The sequence below is a fragment of the Nomascus leucogenys genome, chromosome 8, assembly GCF_006542625.1.
Source record: "Nomascus leucogenys isolate Asia chromosome 8, Asia_NLE_v1, whole genome shotgun sequence".
NCBI lineage: Eukaryota > Metazoa > Chordata > Mammalia > Primates > Hylobatidae > Nomascus > Nomascus leucogenys.
In genome coordinates this window covers 113,038,473-113,055,984 of record NC_044388.1, presented here as the reverse complement: position 1 = coordinate 113,055,984, position 17,512 = coordinate 113,038,473, and the positions used below count along the sequence as shown (strand labels likewise).

General features: G+C 64.7%; 3 protein-coding genes and 1 long non-coding RNA gene across 6 annotated transcripts; 1 reads left to right on the top strand and 3 right to left on the bottom strand.

Annotated features, from left to right (window-relative positions):
* Positions 1 to 4,004: 4,004 nt before the first annotated feature.
* Positions 4,005 to 9,816, bottom strand: SLC34A3 (solute carrier family 34 member 3). 3 transcript variants are annotated; one of them, XM_030818285.1, is made up of 13 exons: positions 9,635 to 9,816; positions 8,767 to 8,893; positions 8,392 to 8,481; positions 7,849 to 7,977; positions 7,625 to 7,768; positions 7,437 to 7,548; positions 7,148 to 7,343; positions 6,828 to 6,917; positions 6,606 to 6,687; positions 6,273 to 6,440; positions 6,017 to 6,133; positions 5,818 to 5,942; positions 4,005 to 4,608 (listed from the first exon to the last, which is right to left on the bottom strand). In XM_030818285.1, the coding sequence occupies exons 2-13, from the start codon at positions 8,849 to 8,851 to the stop codon at positions 4,144 to 4,146; spliced, it is 1,803 nt and encodes a 600-aa protein (XP_030674145.1). In that variant the 5' UTR covers positions 8,852 to 8,893; positions 9,635 to 9,816; the 3' UTR covers positions 4,005 to 4,143. The 3 variants fall into 3 exon arrangements, with proteins under 3 accessions (XP_030674145.1, XP_030674142.1, XP_030674143.1); XM_030818282.1 differs by having other exon boundaries at positions 8,767 to 8,890; positions 9,635 to 9,666; XM_030818283.1 differs by lacking the exon at positions 9,635 to 9,816 and adding an exon at positions 9,494 to 9,634 and having other exon boundaries at positions 8,767 to 8,890.
* Positions 9,817 to 10,900: 1,084 nt separating this feature from the next.
* RNF224 (ring finger protein 224) lies at positions 10,901 to 12,976 on the bottom strand. The gene is made up of 3 exons (XM_004092926.3): positions 12,692 to 12,976; positions 12,197 to 12,386; positions 10,901 to 11,914 (listed from the first exon to the last, which is right to left on the bottom strand). Exons 2-3 carry the CDS (start codon positions 12,292 to 12,294, stop codon positions 11,455 to 11,457), a joined length of 558 nt encoding a protein of 185 aa, XP_004092974.3. The 5' UTR covers positions 12,295 to 12,386; positions 12,692 to 12,976; the 3' UTR covers positions 10,901 to 11,454.
* An 856-nt stretch (positions 12,977 to 13,832) lies between these two features.
* LOC115836293 lies at positions 13,833 to 16,413 on the top strand. The gene is made up of 2 exons (XR_004031239.1): positions 13,833 to 15,494; positions 16,284 to 16,413. It is a non-coding gene; the product is annotated as an uncharacterized LOC115836293 (long non-coding RNA).
* CYSRT1 (cysteine rich tail 1) lies at positions 14,229 to 15,892 on the bottom strand. Its single transcript, XM_030816499.1, has 2 exons — positions 15,298 to 15,892; positions 14,229 to 14,916 (listed from the first exon to the last, which is right to left on the bottom strand). The coding sequence occupies exon 2, from the start codon at positions 14,906 to 14,908 to the stop codon at positions 14,474 to 14,476; it is 435 nt and encodes a 144-aa protein (XP_030672359.1). The 5' UTR covers positions 14,909 to 14,916; positions 15,298 to 15,892; the 3' UTR covers positions 14,229 to 14,473.
* Positions 16,414 to 17,512: the final 1,099 nt, after the last annotated feature.

Below are 17,512 nucleotides of genomic sequence, written 5' to 3'. Positions count from 1 at the left end.
GGGCTGCGGCGGTGGAGGGGAGCTCTCCACAGAGCCGCAGAGGCCACGGAGTTTCCTGCTCCCGGGTCTCGCACTCCCACTGCCCTCGTGGTCGGCTGAGGGGAGCACGTGGGGGACGCCGCGCCCGGAGGGCCGGGGCGGAGGGCAGGGGAGGGTAGCGGAGGGGCGAGGCCTCCCCCGCAGCTGCGCGCCCTGCCCTGTTGTGGAGACGGCGCTGGCTCTGCGCCGGTCGCCTTGGTGCCTCGGCCCCGTGAGTGCGCGAGCTCCGTGGAGACCAGGACAGCGCCCAGACCTCCCTCCGCGGGTGGGCCCCGACCTCCGGGCTCTAGGGCCGGTATTCCAACCACAGGTCAGCGCGCTGGGGCTGAGACATACTTCTGTTAATGCTTTTCCTAATTTATGACTTGATTTTTACTTGGGTGGGAAAAGAAACTTAAAAAGAAAATGAATTACATGTGGTTGCGCCTGTTTAAAAACAAACGCGCTGTATTTTTGCAGCACTTTTATTTTACTTAATTTATTATTTTGAGACAGAGTCTCGCTCTGTCTCCCGGGCTGGAGTGCAGTGGCGCGATTTTGGCCCCCCCCAGGTTCAAGCGATTCTCCTGCCTCAGCCTCCCCAGTAGGTGGGACTGCAGGCACCCACCACCACGCCGCTAATTTTTGTATTTTTGGTAGAAATGAGATTTCACCATGTTGGCCAAGCTGGTCTGAAACTCCTGACCTCAAGTGATCCGCCAGCCTCGGCCTCCCAAAGTGCTGGGATTTACGGGAATGAGCCACCGTGCCTTCTGCATTTTTGTAGCTTTTTTTTGTTTGAGATGGAGTTTTGCTCTTGTCGCCCAGGCTGGAGTGCAGTGGCACGGTCTCAGCTCGCTGCAACCTCCGCCTCCCCGGTTCAAGCGATTCTCCTGCCTCACCTTCCCAAGTAGCTGCACCAGCACGCCTGGCTAATTTTTTTTTTTTTTTTTTTTTTGAGACAGAGTCTGGCTCTGTCGCTCAGGCTGGAGTGCAGTGGCATGATCTCGGCTCACTGCAACTTCCATCTCCCGGGTTCAAGCGATTCTCCTGCCTCAGCCTCCCGAGTAGCTGGGATTACAGGCGCCTGCCACCACGCCTGGCTAATTTCTGTATTTTTAGTAGAGATGGGGTTTCACCATCTTGGCCAGGCTGGCCTGGAACTGACCTTGTGATTCACCCACCTCGGCCTCCCAAAGTGCTGGGATTACAGGCATGAGCCACTGCACCTGGCTGTATTTTTGTAGCATTTTAAATAAATTACACCATCAGGTCGCCCTTGACAGTCTCCTGTGCTCTGGCCACTGGGCATCTGTCTCCCAATTGGAGGCTGTTGGAAACATCAGCTTATTTATTTTTCTCTTCCTGGTGGGACTGCACCTCTGTCTTCATCACTTAATGCGCTATACCGGAACTCGGGACACGCAGCACCGGAGCATGCGCGGGTATCAGCATTGTCCTTCCTGGGCGAGGGCCTGCAGCTGTGCTCACTCCTCGGGGATCTGTTGCCAGTTTGCCATCCTGTCCAGGAGGGTGGCCTCCCCCACAGGTCGGTCCAGGAAGGCGGGCCTGGCTTCCAGTGACCACTGACACAGGCCTTGACCCTCAGAGGGACTGGGGTCCTGCAGCGGCCTGAGGGGTGCATAGGTTGCTGCCAGACATCCCAGGTTTCTCCTAGTGCCCAGGGCATCCTGGGGTCCTGCAGAGTAGCTCAGCTATCCAGGCAGTAGTCAGGGACATGTCAAAGCCTCATAACATTGAGTTGTCAAAAAGGGGAGGAAGGAGAAGCTCTGGTTTTTTTCCTCAGTGAACTGTGCAGAGCCCAACTGAGGCTGCTCTTTGAGGTGGGTGGCATTCCTGCACCTTATCAGAGTGTCCCAACCCCTCTCCGGTAAAGGCCCCTGCTTCCTGTGACCAGTGCCCACAGGACTGGGAGGTCAGTGTGCCACCCCTGTTTCACAGGTGTCATCTGCCCAGGTAAGAGCCCCAGAGCTCGCCATGGCACCAGCCTGCCCACTTTGCCCTCGCATTGCCCTGGTGAGGTGGACACTGGCTGGGGACAAGACAGCAGTAGACACCCTGAAGCCTGGGCCTGAGCCCAACAAGGACAGCAGCCACCCCTGTTGCACAAAACTGGTTGGGGGAGACTCTGCAGGTCCTACCCTGAGCCAAGGTGCCCTGCTGCAGGATGGAGAGGCGGGATAGTGTGGGGCAGGAGGACCAACTCCTGGGGCCTGGGGTCTGTGGCCAGGCAGGATGTGGTCCAAGGAGGGCCAGAAGGGCAGGGAAGCGGGGCAGGCGTGGCTGTGGGAGTGCTGGGCACCTGCCCTCCTCTTCCTGCAGCTGTCAGAGGATCCACAACGATGGCTCTGTTTACCGGTGGCCATGGTCCCAGTGGGAGGGTGTGTTACCGCCAGGCAGGGGCAGCAGGCAGACAGTATTGGCGGCCTTAAAGGACCCGGCGCCCAGCCTTTGTGGGAGGCCTCACCTGCCCTGGAAGGACAGGTGCATGGGGTGCTTCCTCCCCCTCTCCACAAGGGCCTCACTGATTCCCCCCAAAGGACAGGGGAGCTCCCCGGGCCCCTCAGTCTCCCCAGGGAGCTAGCCAGGCCTGTCCCCTACAGGGGTGCCAGGCGGTTCTATGAGGCCGATGTCAGGTCCACAGGGGCGTCCTAGAATACAGGGCTGTGTCTCACTGGAGCCCACCCCTGAGGCCCCCCTGGCTCCCAGAGCAGGTGGTCACCTCCCTTGGTAGGTGAAACCAAGGCCCAGGAGGCCTAAGAGTTTGAGGGGTGGCTGGGGCAGAGGACCCAGGGAAGACTGGGGACCAAGGGCCCAGAGGGTCTGGGGGTCATGAGCGGGGGCTAAGGGAACCTGAGGACAGAAAAGGACAGAGCTACAGAGGAGAAATGGCCGTGGGGCCCCTTCAGGCCTCATCTTCCTGAGTGGCTGCACCTCTATCCCCTACTGGGGTCTGACCAGGCAATCCTGGGAGGCTCTGAGAAGAGAGCTGCCCCCCATCAGGGCTGCAGTTCTGGACAGGAGAACGTGACTGGCCACAGCAGCAGACAAATGAGCAAACTAGACCTGTCCCTGATGGGGCCGGCCCCTCACCCACCTGTCTCTGTGTGCCCGAGTGAATGCTCCAGTTCCGGGGTAACCCAAGGCTTTCTTCCCTTGGCGGGAGTGGGGGTTGGGTTAGGGCTGTGGGCAGCTCTGGGCTAGAGGTGGCAGGAGCCCCCCCCCCAACTTCCTAGGTGTCCAGTTACCCACTGGCTGGCAGACAAGCCTTCCTGTATGGAAACCCGACCACACAGCAGAGGGAGGGCCCCCTGGCCCCCAAGTCCTCCCCATGGGCGCTGTCCACCCTCCTGGGCCCACCCCATGGACAGGCCTTCCCGGGACAGGGTCTCATTCTCCGTGGCAGCGGGAGGCCTCAGTGTGCCCCAGCCTGGTGGGTGAGACCGGCTTCCTGGTGGGTTCTGGGAGCTGAGCACCTGCCATGGCCCAGCCCTGCAGAGAAGTGTCCCCGAGGGGCCCAGCCCAGGACCGGCCGGGAGACACAGAGGGCAGACGGACAGGGGGTGCCTCAGGGACCACCTGGTCCTCCAAGCCATCGGAGTCCCTTCTCACATCCCACGCACCTGATGGGACTCCAGTCCCCAACCCAACCATGACATCCGCCAGGGCAGAGGGGCTCCGGGGTCCCCCACACCCTGCGCCACCGGCCCTGCTCCCTGCTGGCTGGGTTCTCCCCTGCGCCCCCAGAAGGGGCCCCAGCTCCCACGGTGGGAAGTCCCCGCCCCCCAGGCCCGCCATTCCTTGGGAGCTTCTGTCGCCAGCGGCCGCCCTGAGAAACACACCCGGGAGTGGGCAGGCTCCTGTGCCTGAGCCCCAGGCCCCGGAGTGTCCACCAGGAGGCAGCATCGGGCCACTTCCCCCACCTGCCCAGGCGGCCCCTGTCTAGGGGAGTGAGGACCGCCACCCCAGATAACAGCCTGGTTTATTTGCACAGAAGGGGAAGCAGGTGGCCGGAGGTCAGCTGCCGCGGGGACCCCCCTCCCCAGGGCCCTCCAGAGCCCTCCCAGCCGGGGAGGGTGGGGTGGTCTGTGCAGCAACCGCCCCTCACAACTGCTGGGAGGCCAAGATCTCAGGGTTCTCGTAGCAGTGGGCCTCTTTGGTGGTGGCCTTCGGGGGGCTGCAGACGTTACAGGGGCAGCAGCGGGTCACCAGGCGGTCCCAGGGCTCCAGAGAGTGGAGCCAGATGGGGAGCCAGGCCCAGGAGCGCAGGCGGACAGGCAGCCAGGCTGGCCGGCGCCGCTGCAGGACAGTAACCAGGATGACGAGGAGCACCAGCCCCACCAGGGGACCCCCGACGGCGGCCAGCACCGTGCCCCCTGCCAGGGAGAGCCCGAAGGCCGCCAGGGGCAGCAGCAGGAATCCGAGCAGCAGGTAGACCCCGGCCACCCAGCGGTAACTGGCAGTCACCACCCCAAAGTGCCTGGCCAGCGGGATGGGCAGCCGCAGTGCAGGCACCAGGTACCACAGCAGGATGCCGGCCAGGTTGAAGAAGAAGTGGATGAGGGCGACCTGGGGGCGAGGGGGCTGTCAGGGGCCTGGGCCCAACGAGGTGGGGTCACCAGGGGCCTAGAACCCCCACCCTCCTCCACCCTACAGAAGGAGTGCCAAGTCTGAAGTTCATCCTGCTCCACGGCTGAGATGGCCATCTCAGGGGCGGGCTGTGGCCAGATGTGGACACGTTCCCCAGCATGCCTCCCGCACACTCCTGGGACCTGCAGTCCAGCCCAGCACCCCCGGGTGCTGACTGCATCACTGCTGCCCTGAAGGGGGACCTGCGGGGGAAGCACCCCCCAACCTGGCTCTGCCTGTGCCTCCTGCCAAGAGACCCCGTCTCCTCAGTCCCCAGTGTGCTGAGCCTGCACAGCCCAGGCCCTGAGGGGAGGAGGCACAGGGCCACAGGAGGGGGAACACACGGCCCCTCCAGGGGCTGCCAGACTTGGAGGAGTCCACACACAGGTGCAGTCTGGAGGGCTTCCTGCAGGGGGTGGAGCAGGACCCTGTACTGGGAGGGTCTAAGTGGATAGAGACAGGGCAGAGGCAAGAACGAGGGTGGGTTCCAGGGGGTGCCGCACTTGTCTCTTCCTGTCAGCGGCGGCGCAGCATGACCCGGAGTTTCGGGAGCTGAACCTGTTGGGCCTCCAGGCAGCAGGCCACAGATGGACTGTTTTAGAGGGAGAACCAGCTAGACTAAATGAGACTGGGGGTGGGGCACAGAGCTGGGGGCTCAAACTGGGGGAAGTGTCCTGGAGGCAGAATCATAGCCCTGGCAGCCGCAGGGCAGGGCCCAGCACTGGTGGGACTCGGCCCTTGCAGATGCAGGATGGGGGCTGGGAGGGTCGTCCAGATGGGGACCTGCTGGAGGTGAGTGGCTGCTCCTTGAGGGAGCAGGGGTTGGGGGAGAGCATCTGAGGGTGCTGGAATAGAGGGGCTTGGAGCCCCCTGAGACTCTGGGGGCAGGCCCCCAGGGGCACAGCAAAGAGCCGAGAAAATATGGAAATGAGGAGGTCTAGGGAGGAGACGCAGGGCGGGTGTGAAATATGTGCAGGACCCGTGGGGTCCAAGGAGGCAGAGCAGCAGGGCTGAGGCTGGCAGCCAGGGAAGGGGTCCGGGAGGGCGGGGGCACAGCCAGCCTGGGGCCCCGGGGCTGGTTACACACGCCTGTCCGTGGGGCTGAGAGGAAGCTGGCCAGTTCTGGCAGTGGGGCAGGGTGGACGGTACCTGCAGGGCGCTGAGCATCCTGTCTGCGGGGCTGGCCAGGGCAGCCAGCAGGGCCGTGGTAGTGGTGCCGATGTTGGAGCCCAGTAAGAGGGGGTACGCCCGGTCCAGACTGATCACCCCGACCCCTGGGGGAACTGGGGGTCACCACAGGGCCCCAGCCCGAGCCCCCGTTCCTGAGGCCTCTGTCCTGCCTGCTCACCCATGAGGGGTACGATGGCTGCTGTGAAGACGCTGCTACTCTGCAGTGCGAAGGTCAGGCCAGCGCCCGCGAGGAGGGCCAGGTAGCCGCCCAGCCAGCCCAGCGGGAAGGGGAAATCTGTGGGGGATGCCGGGTTAGCCCTGGCCAGCGCCCACAAGAGGGGCCAGGTAGCTCCCGAGTCAGCCTGGTGGGAAGGGGAAGTCTGTGGGAGATGCCGGGTCAGCTCTGGCCACCTCACCTCCTCCCATGCCCTCACCCGCATTGATGACCGTCCTCACGACCTGGGCCACGCGGCCGCGCAGCACAGAGTTGAGCAGCTTGACTATGAGGACCAGGCAGCCGCAGAGCACCAGCAGGGAGCCGGCCAGCAGGATGCAGCCCACAGCCAGGTCCGTGAGCTCCGTGCCCGCAAACAGGTGGCGGCCTGGGGGCAGGGCAGGGGCAGGTGAGGGGGAGCCTGGGGGGCAGGCCGGGGTGGGTGGACCTCACAGGGCAGCCTATCCGCTGGGGCTGTGCTGTTATTCTCCATGTAGGGGCAAGTGAGGGGGAGTGGGGGGGTGTGGAGGGCTTGGGGTGGGCTGGGCCTCACAGGGCAGCCTGTCCGCCGGGGCTGTGCTGTTCCTCTCTGTGTAGGGGCCGAAGGCTCCACAGTCGCTGCCGTTCCCCTGGGTCTGGAGAGGGCAGGGAGGACTCAGGACAGGCTCAGCAGGCAGACAGAGGTCAGAGGGCTCAAGGGGAGGGTGGGTGGGGCGGGATGACTCAGCAGGTGGGAGGTTGGGGGTCAGTGAGGGCCTGGGGTTGGGTGCCTCACCAGCTGCCCCGTGGTGCCGCACCAGTGCTTAATGAGACTGCTGTTGGTGGCGTTGCCTGTGGCACTGCTCATGATCATGTCGGAATCCAACTGGGGAGCCAGAGGGGTCGTGACGGTGTGCTGCACCCTCCCTCAGGACTCACCTGGGGCTCCGGCGCCCACAGGGTCCAGCCCAGCCCTGCCCACTGCTGCCCTCTCCTCCCCTGTCCCAGGACAGGGCCCAGACCCTCCGCTGACCCTCCATCAGGGCAGGGCGGACCTCTGCCTCCTCCTACCCGGCCTGCTGGGGCTCTCTGGGCGGGGGCGGCGGCTGTCCTCACCTGCACGATGAGGTGTGTGAGCGGTTTCGTCAGCACCTTGAGGATGTCGGGCGCCTGCGCCCCGAGCGGCAGGCTGGCGGCACCCAGGGCCAGCTCGCTCAGCCTCTCCAGCAGGGCCGTGGCACTCTCCAGGGGCAGCAGGACCAGCACCGTGAGCCAGTTGAAGATCCCGTGCACCGCGGAGCCGCTGAAAGCCCTGTGGCCGCAGAGAGTAGGCGGGGTCAGGTCGGGGGGCCTGGGCTGGGGCTGCCACTGCAGCCCCAGCCCAGCCCTTCCACCCGCAACTCACCTCTGAAATTCATCCCGGTCCCCTGACTGCGCCATTGAGACCAGGGTGCTCGTGATGGATGTGCCTACGTTGACACCCATGATGATGGGCACAGACGCCCGGACAGTCAGCACTGCCGGTGGGGGGGCTGAGTCAGCCTGCGGCCCACCCTGCCCCCGCCACCACCCGGGGAGGGAGTGTGCACGCACGCTTAGCAGCCACCATGCTGACCACGATGGAGGAGGACGTGCTGGAACTCTGCACCAGGGCTGTGACCAGTACGCCAATGACCAGTCCAGCCACGGGGTTGGACAGCACCACGTTGTCCTTGAAGATGTCTCCGGCCACTTTGCCTACACCGGCAAGAGAGGTGCGCTGAAGCTGCGGAGGGCTGGCTGCCCGCCCCGCCCTGGGCACCGGTCCCGTCACTCACTGCCCAGCAGCTGGAAGGCGGAGCTGAGGACGTCCAGAGAGCAGATGAAGAAGTACAGGCTGCCGAGGAGCCCACAGGCCTTGAGGACGCTGCCAGCCACGCGGCGCAGCCTGCCGGCCACGCGGAGCTCTGAGGACACAGGGCAGGCTGTCCCTGGCCGACCCTCCACCCTGACAGGTCTCCCTCCCCAGGCCCCTCATCCTCTGCCCCCTCTCTCCTCCGTCTCCAACAGGGCTGGGTCCCATTTCCTCCTCTTCCGTAACCCCCAGGGCAGGACCTGGGTCCCTGCCTTTCCAAGCCGGAAGCCCTTGGGACCCTCCCTCGCAGGAGCAGGAGGGGAGGGATGGATGGGCAGAGATGGCCAGTCTGCCCCAGGACAGCACAGACGCCCGGTTGAGGGACACGTGTCTCCCCAGAGGGGGCCTGCATGGTGGAGTTCCCCATGCACAGCCTGTTTGGGCAGGCCCCACCCTGCTCTGTCTCCCCAGTCCCGTGGGGGACAGAGGCCTGCCAGCCTGCCACCCCCAGAACCTCCAGACCCACCTTTCCAGGACTGGCTTGTGTCCTTCAGCTGAGGGAGGGTCCAGGGGTCTGTGTCCCCCTCCTCCAAGACTGGAGCAGAACTGGAGGTCCCTGTGGAGGTAGAATTGAGTACGGTTGTTTCCAGGACCACCTCCCTCCAACTGGGGGCACAAGGGCACAGGCCGGAGGACGGGGTGAGGCGTAAGAGGCCTGGAGTGAGGGACAGAAACGGAGCGGGGAAGATGGGGCTCCAGCTGGGCTGGACCTGAGCGGAGGCGTCATGAGCCCTGTGGGTTCCCCGGGAGGCCCACAGGAAACCTGGCCTGTCTCTGCCCAGTGCCTGGGGGGGTGGGTGGTCAGACTGGTCAAGGCCTGGGGCATGGGGGCCGCTGGTACCTTCATTCCTCAGAGTCCTTTCCACTAGGTCAACCACGTCCAGAGTGGGGTGGGGGACCTGGCTGCCCGGAAGGGAACTCGGCATGGATTTCGGGCAGGGACAGACCCAGACCCAGGTCCGGATCTGCTAGGGGGGACGCACGTGTCAGAGACATTTCCTCCTGCCCCGGCCCTGTCCTCACAAGCTGGATTCACACCCCTGGGTCCCCTGGATTGAGCCCTTGGCCGCCACCCTCCCTCCCTACCCCCTGCAGGCCTCAGTGACCATCCCCCTTTCTCCATCCGCAGGGGGATGGCTACAATGACCTCAAGCAGTTGTCAGGCGAGCCCAGTCCAGTTTCAGGGGTAGACTCGAGGGGGCTCCGGCTCCCCGGCTCCCTTGCTGGTCCTGACTGGAAGGCCTGGCTAGTGCCGAGGGTGCAGGGTGCCGGGGCTCAGGCCATGAGCTGGGGAACCTGGGGACCTCCCCTATCAGGTGTCATCGGGGACACTGGATGGTCCCGACTTAGACTTTGGCATTTGATACTGAACAGTGACGTCTCGGCTTGATAAGGGCCCCACGCCCTGGTGATGGGGAGCAGGTGGGGTCCTCACACCACCTCAAGGCTCCTGGCCCTGAAGCTGCTGCCTTAGCCTCCTGGGCCTGGTCACCCCACCCCTGGGGCCCCCCACCTGGACCCCCTCCACCTAGTGCCCTGGGCTCAGGTCCAGGCGTCCTCTGCCTCACCCTCCCTCCTGCTGCCCAAGCCTGGCGTCTCTTGCCCTTGGGTCCTGGAGGCTCAGGATGGGGCCCAAGCCCTGGGCCTGGAGGCCACCCAGCCTTGGCCTCACTGTCCCTGGGCCTCAGCCTGGTCCTAGGAGCTCCTACCTGTGTGGGTGGTGAGGGGGCACCTGCAGGGAGGAGACACCGGGCGGGAGCAGCTGCAGGTCAAAGATCCCCTGATCGCACACATGACCTGCTGGGTGCTGAGCCCATTAATGTTTACCCAGGAGCCCAGGCCCTCACGGGGGTACCCTCCTGGCCCCAAGGCCCCTAGGCCTCGTCCCCATCCTGTCACTGTGTGGCTAGGACCTCCAAGACCAAGCCCAACCCTCCCAGAGTGGGGCTTCTCCCAGGGGTGGGCTCCGAATCAGGCCAAGGGCACTGCAGGGCGGGGCACCGGCCCTCAGTACTGGGCATCCCCAGCAGGCATCCGTGTGACCCAAGAGACACACTACACCCAGCCAGCCAGGATGCTAGAGCATGGCTGGGTCTGCCCGGGAGTCGAGAGACGCCAGCCCCCCACTTCCATGCACCTCAGGGCTCCCCAGACCTTCTCAGGGTCATCCCTGCCCCCGGCAGAGCAGGGGAGGGAAGCCCTTTGCACCAGGTGGTGGGGGAGGACGGGCTTTTTCATGTAGCCAGGGAGGGCACCCAGCCCGAGGTCAGAGGGTTCAGATCCGGGTTCAGGGCAGGGTTGGGCCCAGCAGGCTGCTAGCGGGCTTGGCCCTGGTATAGCCAGCGACGGCGGCCGGCAGCCTCCATCTGCAGAGGGGAGGACAGAGCTCCCTAGACCACCTTGCCCACCCACTGCCGGGCCCAGCGCACAGCTCTCCCCAGCGGAGTCCCAGCCGGCCCCACCGCCTGTGGGGTGTCCCCTAGGAGGACAGGGCCTCTTCCTGCCCTGGGGTGTGGGGCAGCTCCCCCAGAGGCTCACCCTGCCCAGGGGCTGCTGGTGCCCTGCTCTGCTTGCCGCCCAGCCCCCGCTGCACACATGGGGACTTTGCCCTGGAGAAGGTAGAAGCTTCTGAGTGTCCGCTCAGCAAATTCTCTTCCGTCTCCCTCCTGCGCCCTTGCTCTGGGGGTGGGGGGCAGCAGTCCTTCCCTGGGGCTCCTGAGTGACAGCTGCTTCCAGTGGGGGTGGCGGTGTTGCAGCACTGACTTGGTGGTCACTGCTGTCCACAGTCTCTGGCCCCAGCCCCGGCCCCCCAAAAGGGTCTGTGTGGTGGCTGATCGGAGACAGGAAAGGTTCAGCCAAGGATGAGACCAACTGGGCTGTGAGACCTCAGGCAGGCCCCGCCGAGGCATCCTCTTCAGTGCCAGTATGGCTTCATGCCTGCATGAGACCCTCCCAGAACCGCACCCGACACAGTAGGAACTCCAGGAGCTTTGTTGAGTGGGTGAATTCACAGGGCTGCCATGCAGAGCAGGGAGGAAGGAGGTGGTCTTGCCACCCTCCTGGTACACCCCGGGGACGTCTGTGGGAGAGGGGAGACCTGCTCTGGGCAGCCGGCCAGGCACAGCCGGCCTGGCCCTGCCCCTCCAGCCTGCAGCGCAGGCCCCCGGGACTGGCCTTCGCATTCTCTTGGGAGCCATCCTTTGCGCTGCGTCTAGGCCCAAGCCGGGCTTGCCACCCACTCAGACAGCAGTGTCCTCACCAGGCACATCCGGTCGGGCTAGTCTGGGGTCTGCTCATTGTGGCCAGGACAGGTGGGAGGTCACCAGCCTCCTGCAGAGCCTCCCAGCCCCCAACTTTAGGCTGTGGCCTGGGATGTTCACGGCTGGGATGACACCACCCTGCTGGGCCACACGAAGCTGCGTATAGGACGCTACTGCCAGGTTGTTCTGAGTGGGCTGAACCCATGATGGTGCGTGGTCAGGGGTTCCAAGGCAGGCATTTCCCCTGCAGGGGTGGGAATGGCCAGAGTTCAGACCTCGGGGCTGCCTGGGGGTGGGCAGCAGAGGCTGCCACAGCCCCAGCAGCAGTATCTGGGCCAGGGGAAGTGGGGCTGGGGGCCCAGGGCAGGGCACAGCCCAGCTGGCTGCTGAGTGATGGCGCTGCCTTTGAGGGAGGTGAGGGGCAGGGGTTCCAGTCTTGCTGGCTCCCACTCAGCCTTGACTGCCAGGAAAGCAGCCAGGTCCAGGTCTAGCAGAGCCACCCCTCCACGAGGCGTGGGCGTGCCCTGGCGGCACTGCGGACAGGGGATCCAGCACTGCTCGGGTGCCCGTGCGTCCAGCCGCCGCGCACACGCCTGGCAGAAGGTGTGTCCGCAGTAGAGGCGGCGGGGCAGGTGCCCGGAGAGGTCATAGGCCGAGCAGCAGATGATGCAGTCTTTCCTCCGGGGGCCCCCCTCCTCCGAGGCCTGGGGGCCCGCCGGCTGCAGCATCCTGCCAGAGGGAAGCCAGCAGTGGACAGCCCGCCTCGAGGACCTTCTGCCTGGATGGGGTGCTGGCCCCAGGAGCCCACCCCAGAGGTCAGGCGCTGGGTCTGTGGGGCTGGTGCGTGCAGACCTGGGAGGGAGCGTGGCATTGGGGCACAGGCAGACAGCAGGGTCTGCACACCTCTGGTTCATGTGGGCGCCAGCCGGGCAGCCTCCTGTTCCCGCAGGACCCCCCTGGCCCAGCCCCAGGCCCCCACCCTCCTGACTGACCTGAGCCCAGGTCTCTTACCTGCATGGGCTCTGCTGGGTGGCTATGTACAGCCACGGGGTGGCTGGAGAAGGGGGTGGGGGACCCAGGGCGCCCTGCGGCTCCCTCCTGGGTTGCATTACTGGCCTTGCATGGGAGTCAGGAGAGAGGCAGGTGGCCAGCTGCGGCGGGCGTGGGCTCCCGTTTCAGCCACAAAGCCTTGAAACTAGATCTAATGGCACCACCCACTTGCAAGAGATAAGGTGCCCCCCGCCCCTGCCCACCCCCTCCTGTCCAGACCCAGCTAGCTTCTGCTAACACCTCATCCAGGCTGGCCTTGGGGTCCATTCCCCCACTCTCAGGCCTTCTCTCCATGCTCACACCCTTCCCCACACTCAAAACCTCCCTCACCTCTCCTCTCCCCCACCCTTGCCCTCCCCCTTCCTTACCCTCCCCCTCCCCTCCCCTTCCCTCCGCTCCCTTACCCTTACCCTCTCCTTCCCTTAACCTCCCCTCCATACTGGAATGTTTTCCTGCCTTGGCCTCTGCTCACGTCTCTTCCTCTAGGAAGCCTGCCAGGGTTCCCTGCTGGCTCAGAGCCCTCTGCAGACTTTGCCACTGTGCTTGTCTGTGGATCTGTGCGGCTTCTCAGCCTCATTTTGGTGCCCGCTGGACGGCAGAGGGCTGCACCAGTCCACATGGACTCCAGGTGGCGCACCAGCTCCGTGTCTGGGGATCCCCGCTCCCAGCCGGGACCCCAAGCAGCGCCAGATGCCTCCTTGGTAGGCAGCTCCCAGCTGCTCTGTAGCCTCCAGGCCACCCCGGGAGGCCCAGGTTCCGGGAGGTGTGATCAGTGTGTCCACACCGGACCACAGGCAGAGCAGAGTTGAGGGACCAAGAAGAGTTGGGATGGGTGGGCAGGACCCCAGGACCACTCACAGCCCCGCTGGGTGGAAGCAAATGGCCCCTCCTCACCCCTGCCCACCTTCTTGGCAGTCTGCCCCCAGGACTGGTCAGACAAGTTCCCGTGGCTGGCCTGGGTGCGGTCACCCTCCAGTGGGGGCCAGCGACGGGGCAAGGCGGGGAGCCTGGCACGCTAAGTCCCGGCACAGGGTCAGGGCAGTGACCCATCCGTCCCATGCCTGGAGACCTCTGCATGCCACGCGCCTGCCCTGCCCTGCTGTGGAGCCGGTCACCATGCGTCAGGGAAGGGCTGGCATGGCATGAGGACCCGTCTGTCCTGCGTGGCCAGCTCGGCTGCCACCTCCTCGCCTTGTCTCTGCCCTGCCCGGAACACCAGGGCGCCCCAAGCTGGCCTCAATGCTCACTCCCTGCCTGGCACCCTGGCCTACAGTGGTGAGGCAGTACCTGCACAGAGCAGCCTAGCGCCTCGTGCTCAGCCCCAGAGAGGCCCCCACCCTGCTCAGCAGACCAGAAGACGGCCCAGCACCCACGGCCCCAGCCTCCTCCTGCCTCGTCCTCCAGGCCTGGTCCAGGCCACCTCCTCCCGGAAGCCCAGGCCCCGAGGCAGGACAGCAGGTGTGCAGGAATTAGATATTTCCTGGGAAACTAGAAAAACATCCCAGCCGAGGTTGGGAGGTGAATCACCAGTGGGCAGGGCGTGGTCCTGGCTGTCTGGGCTCTCCTGTCCCAACCTTCCACTCCCTGAAACCTGCAGCACCTACCGCACCCACCACCCTCCTGTCGACACACTCCTCGTCTCGGAGGCCTTTCGTGGGGTCCCCCCAGTTCCATGCGCCGTATCCTGCTGCTGTCCGACTCACGGACTGACCCCAGCTCACAGTCTCAGCCTGGGCCCCAGGGAACGCAAGTCAGCTCAAATCCAGACCTGGCTCAGCCAGGGCCGTGGACACGCTGCAAGCCCTCGTGCAGCCTCTGGGCAGACCCGGGACCTGCAGGCCAGGGGAAAGTGTGGACGTCATGAGGCAGTGGCATCCCTGTCCCCACAACGTCCACGGTGACTGTGCGTGTGTGTCCTCGGGCCCACATAAAGGGGCAGATGCCCTGTGCCCAGCTACAGCCCCCTCCCAAAGGAGCCTGCAGCAAAGAAGAGTTGCTGGAAGATCACCCTGCTTTATTGCCTGGGCCTTAAGGTAATCAGGGGTGTCTCTCTCCAGCTAGGGCCTGGGATTCCGTTTCAGGAGCTCGGGCTGAGCGGCCACCTTCCTGGTGGGTCCGTGCCCCAGTCCCTGGTGTGAAGGGGCCGACGCCCATGACAACAGCCACCCTGAATGTCCAGGCACTGCCTGAGCCACATTTGCTGAGGTCTGGGTCCTGGCCCTGGCAGAGTGGGCTGGGCTAGGAGATGACACAGCAGCAGCAGCTGTGGCAGCGGCAGAAGGGGGGGCAGTGGCAGCAGCGGCAGCAGGGGCAGCAGCAGCAGTGGTGGGCGATGTCATCCCCACGCCCCACGGGCGGAGGGCCAGCATAGGTCAGTCCGGCCGGGCGCTGACTGTTGCTGTAGGGGTTGCCAGGCTGCCACCAGGCCTGCTGGTTCTGGATGGGGGCAGCCCCCTGGTTACCCTTGGTGCCCTTGGGCCCTGGGACCTCAGTTGGCTGCAAGAGGTGGGTTGGCTCCGGGGCACAGGGCCCCACTGGCAGCGGCTGCATCTCCGAGGATGAGGAACAGGTGGAAGCTACCTCTAATTGCTGCCCGAGGTCAGGCCGCAGGTGAGCCCGGGGGATGCTGATGTGGGCATATGAGTTCTTGACGACCATCTCTTGGGGGTCCATGGTCCAGCCTGCAGGGGTGGGCAGAGAAGACAGACACGGACTCAGTGGAGTGGGATGGCTGCCCACGAACCTGCGGCCCAAGAAAGCCCCCACCAGGAGCAGCATGCCTTGTCCAAGGCCAGCATCCCCAAGGCACCAGTGCCTGGTGTGCCGTCATCTCCAACTGTGTGTGCAAGGCTAGTGTCATGGGCGTGAGCCAAGTGTGAGCAAGCAGCAAGGGCCGGTGTCTCCCAGCTGCCACCCCTGCCAGGGATCCTCCCCCTCCCCTGGTGGCATTGGTCCTGGGATGGAGCTGGGAATGGGGTCGGGGAGGCTGAGAGATGGGAGAGAAGGGGGCTGACCCTGCAGTGCCCCTGAGTTCTGGGCAGTCCCGGCAGCCAAGGGCTTACCTGTGGTGGCAACACAGCAGTCTGTCCTCTCGGTCTTCTGAGCTCTAGGTCCCAGTGCCTGAGTTGAGCGACTGGCAGCCGCTTTTCCCTCCTTGGGAGGGGCGGGGCCATGGGGCGGGGCTCAGAGATGGGGTTCCCAAGATCCCAAGAGGCCCCAGCAACTGGAGCACGGCAGCTGGCCCACCCCTCATCCTCAGGTGGGCGGCAGCCCAGGCCTGGGCTTTGAGGGGCACTGCCAAACCAGTGACTCAGCCCCTCACATCCAGGGCATGGCCTGGGCCCTAAAGGGCATCTGCAGCTTGCCAGAGAGGAGGGCAGGAGGTGAGCCTGAGGTCATGGCTCTGGAAAGGAAGTGGGGTGAGGCCCTCAGATTCCCGGGCCTGCAGTCCTCAGCCATTGCTCACACACCTCAAAGCCTCGGCTGAGGCAGGGCTTCTGAGCCTCTGAGCCTCTTCTTAACAGAGACCAAGATGTTTGAGAGCCATAGGCTCTTGGAGGCTACTTTTTTTCTGAGATGGAGTCTCGCTCTGTTGCCCAGGCTGGAGTGCAGTTGCGCGATCTCGGCTCACTGCAACCTCTGCCTCCCAGGTTCAAGTGATTCCCCTGCTTCAGCCTCCCGAGTAGCTGGGATTACAGGCACCCACCACCACGCCTGGCTAAGTTTTTGTATTTTTAGTAGAAATGGGGTTTCACCATGTTGGCCAGGCTGGTCTCAAACTCCTGACCTCAGGTGATCCGCCTGCCTCGGCCTCCCAAAGTGCTGGGATTACAAGCGCGAGCCACCGCGCCCGGCCGATTTTTGTTTGAGACAAGGTCTCTGCCATCCAGGCTGGGGTGCAGTGGCATGATTTGGCTCACTGCGCCCTCAACCTCCTGGTCTCTAGTGATCCACCCACCTCAGCCTCCTGAGTAGCTGGAAGGACTACAGGTGCACCACCACGCCGGCTGATTCTTTATAGAGACGTAGGTCTCACTCTGTTGCCTAGGCTGATCTCAAACTCCAGGACTGAAGTGATCCGCCTGCCTCCACCTCCCAAAGTGCTGGATTCCAGGCGTGAGCCAGCGTGCCCAGTGGCTTTTCTGCTTTTTTCACTGATAAAAAATGTTTGATTTGCACCTTTTGTCACAGGTCTTATCTTACAATCAGTGACACGGGCTTTAGACACTACTGATATTTTTAGCTCATTTCTCAAACTGCAGTTACCCTCTGCCTGGCGGGCGTAGGGGCCACACGCGCCCCCCAGCGTCCCCACCCTGGGCCCCCCGCCTCCAGCCGAGCTCCAGCTCCATCTGCACCGGCGCAGGCAGGGGTGCAGCGGGCACCGGCGAGTGCCGCGGGGGCGACCCACGGCAGTGGGGCCCTTGGGGCCCAGGGGAGCACCAGCAAGGGCGCGGTCCAGTCAGACGTGGCTGTGTAGGGCCAGTCAGACCGGTCGGGACATGAGTTCAGGAAACCCGGCCCCGATTTGGGGAGAACTGGGTGCTCCTGGGGACCCAAAACGAGAGGCCGGAGATGGAGGTCCACTGCGCAGGCGCCGGAAGTCACGCCCACCTCCCTGCCTGCCCCTTGCGTGGGGCCCATAGCGCATGCGCGAACAAGGCAGGAACCGGCCGTGGAAATATTATTGCCCAGAAGCCCCTGCGCTCCAGGGTTTCCCGAAAGACCCGGTTCGGATGTGACCAATACTCGGCTTGGGGTTCTCCAATTCTGAATGGCGGGTCTGAAAAGGCCCGGCCTGGGGGGCGGGGCCTCGTGGCGGGGGCGGGGTCTCATCCCTTACGGGGCGGGGTCTCGTTGAGGGGGCGGGGCCTGCGGCCTGGTGCTTCCTCGGGCGCGCGCCGGGTCGGTGAGCAGAGTCTGCGGCGGAGCTGGGCTCCCGGCCCTCCCCAGGCCCAGGCTGCCTCAGTTGCCCCACCATCTTGCCAGGGCCCCGTAAGGACCTCTCCAGCAGCGCCCCTGTCACCCGCACACCTCTCTCTATTGCTCTTATGAGTGACACTCGCCCGAGGCCCCACGGAGGGGCCAAGCCAGACCCTATGCGCAGGGCCGCTCCTCCAGCCTGTTTTGCCCACGCGAGCTCCCGCACCAGCGACACCATCCCCTCTGGGCTCAGCACCCTGCAGGCCCTGGGGCTCTGCCTAGAGCAAGTGCGGCCTGGCCAGTCCAGCGGAGAGAGGAGCTGAAGGAGGCCAGGCTGTCCAGGGCCAGGTGCGG

Bases quoted from the DNA above. Each gene is read 5' to 3' on its own strand.
- CYSRT1 (XM_030816499.1), bottom strand. From the start codon at position 14,908: ATGGACCCCCAAGAGATGGTCGTCAAGAACTCATATGCCCACATCAGC.
- SLC34A3 (XM_030818285.1), bottom strand. From the start codon at position 8,851: ATGCCGAGTTCCCTTCCGGGCAGCCAGGTCCCCCACCCCACTCTGGAC. The intron at 7,344-7,436 runs GTGAGTTGCGGG...CTGCGGCCACAG, and splicing joins GACCGGGATGAATTTCAGAG to GGCTTTCAGCGGCTCCGCGG. The intron at 4,609-5,817 runs GTACCGTCCACC...CCTCGCCCCCAG, and splicing joins GGATGCTCAGCGCCCTGCAG to GTCGCCCTCATCCACTTCTT.
- RNF224 (XM_004092926.3), bottom strand. From the start codon at position 12,294: ATGCAACCCAGGAGGGAGCCGCAGGGCGCCCTGGGTCCCCCACCCCCT. The intron at 11,915-12,196 runs GTAAGAGACCTG...TCCCTCTGGCAG, and splicing joins ACCCAGCAGAGCCCATGCAG to GATGCTGCAGCCGGCGGGCC.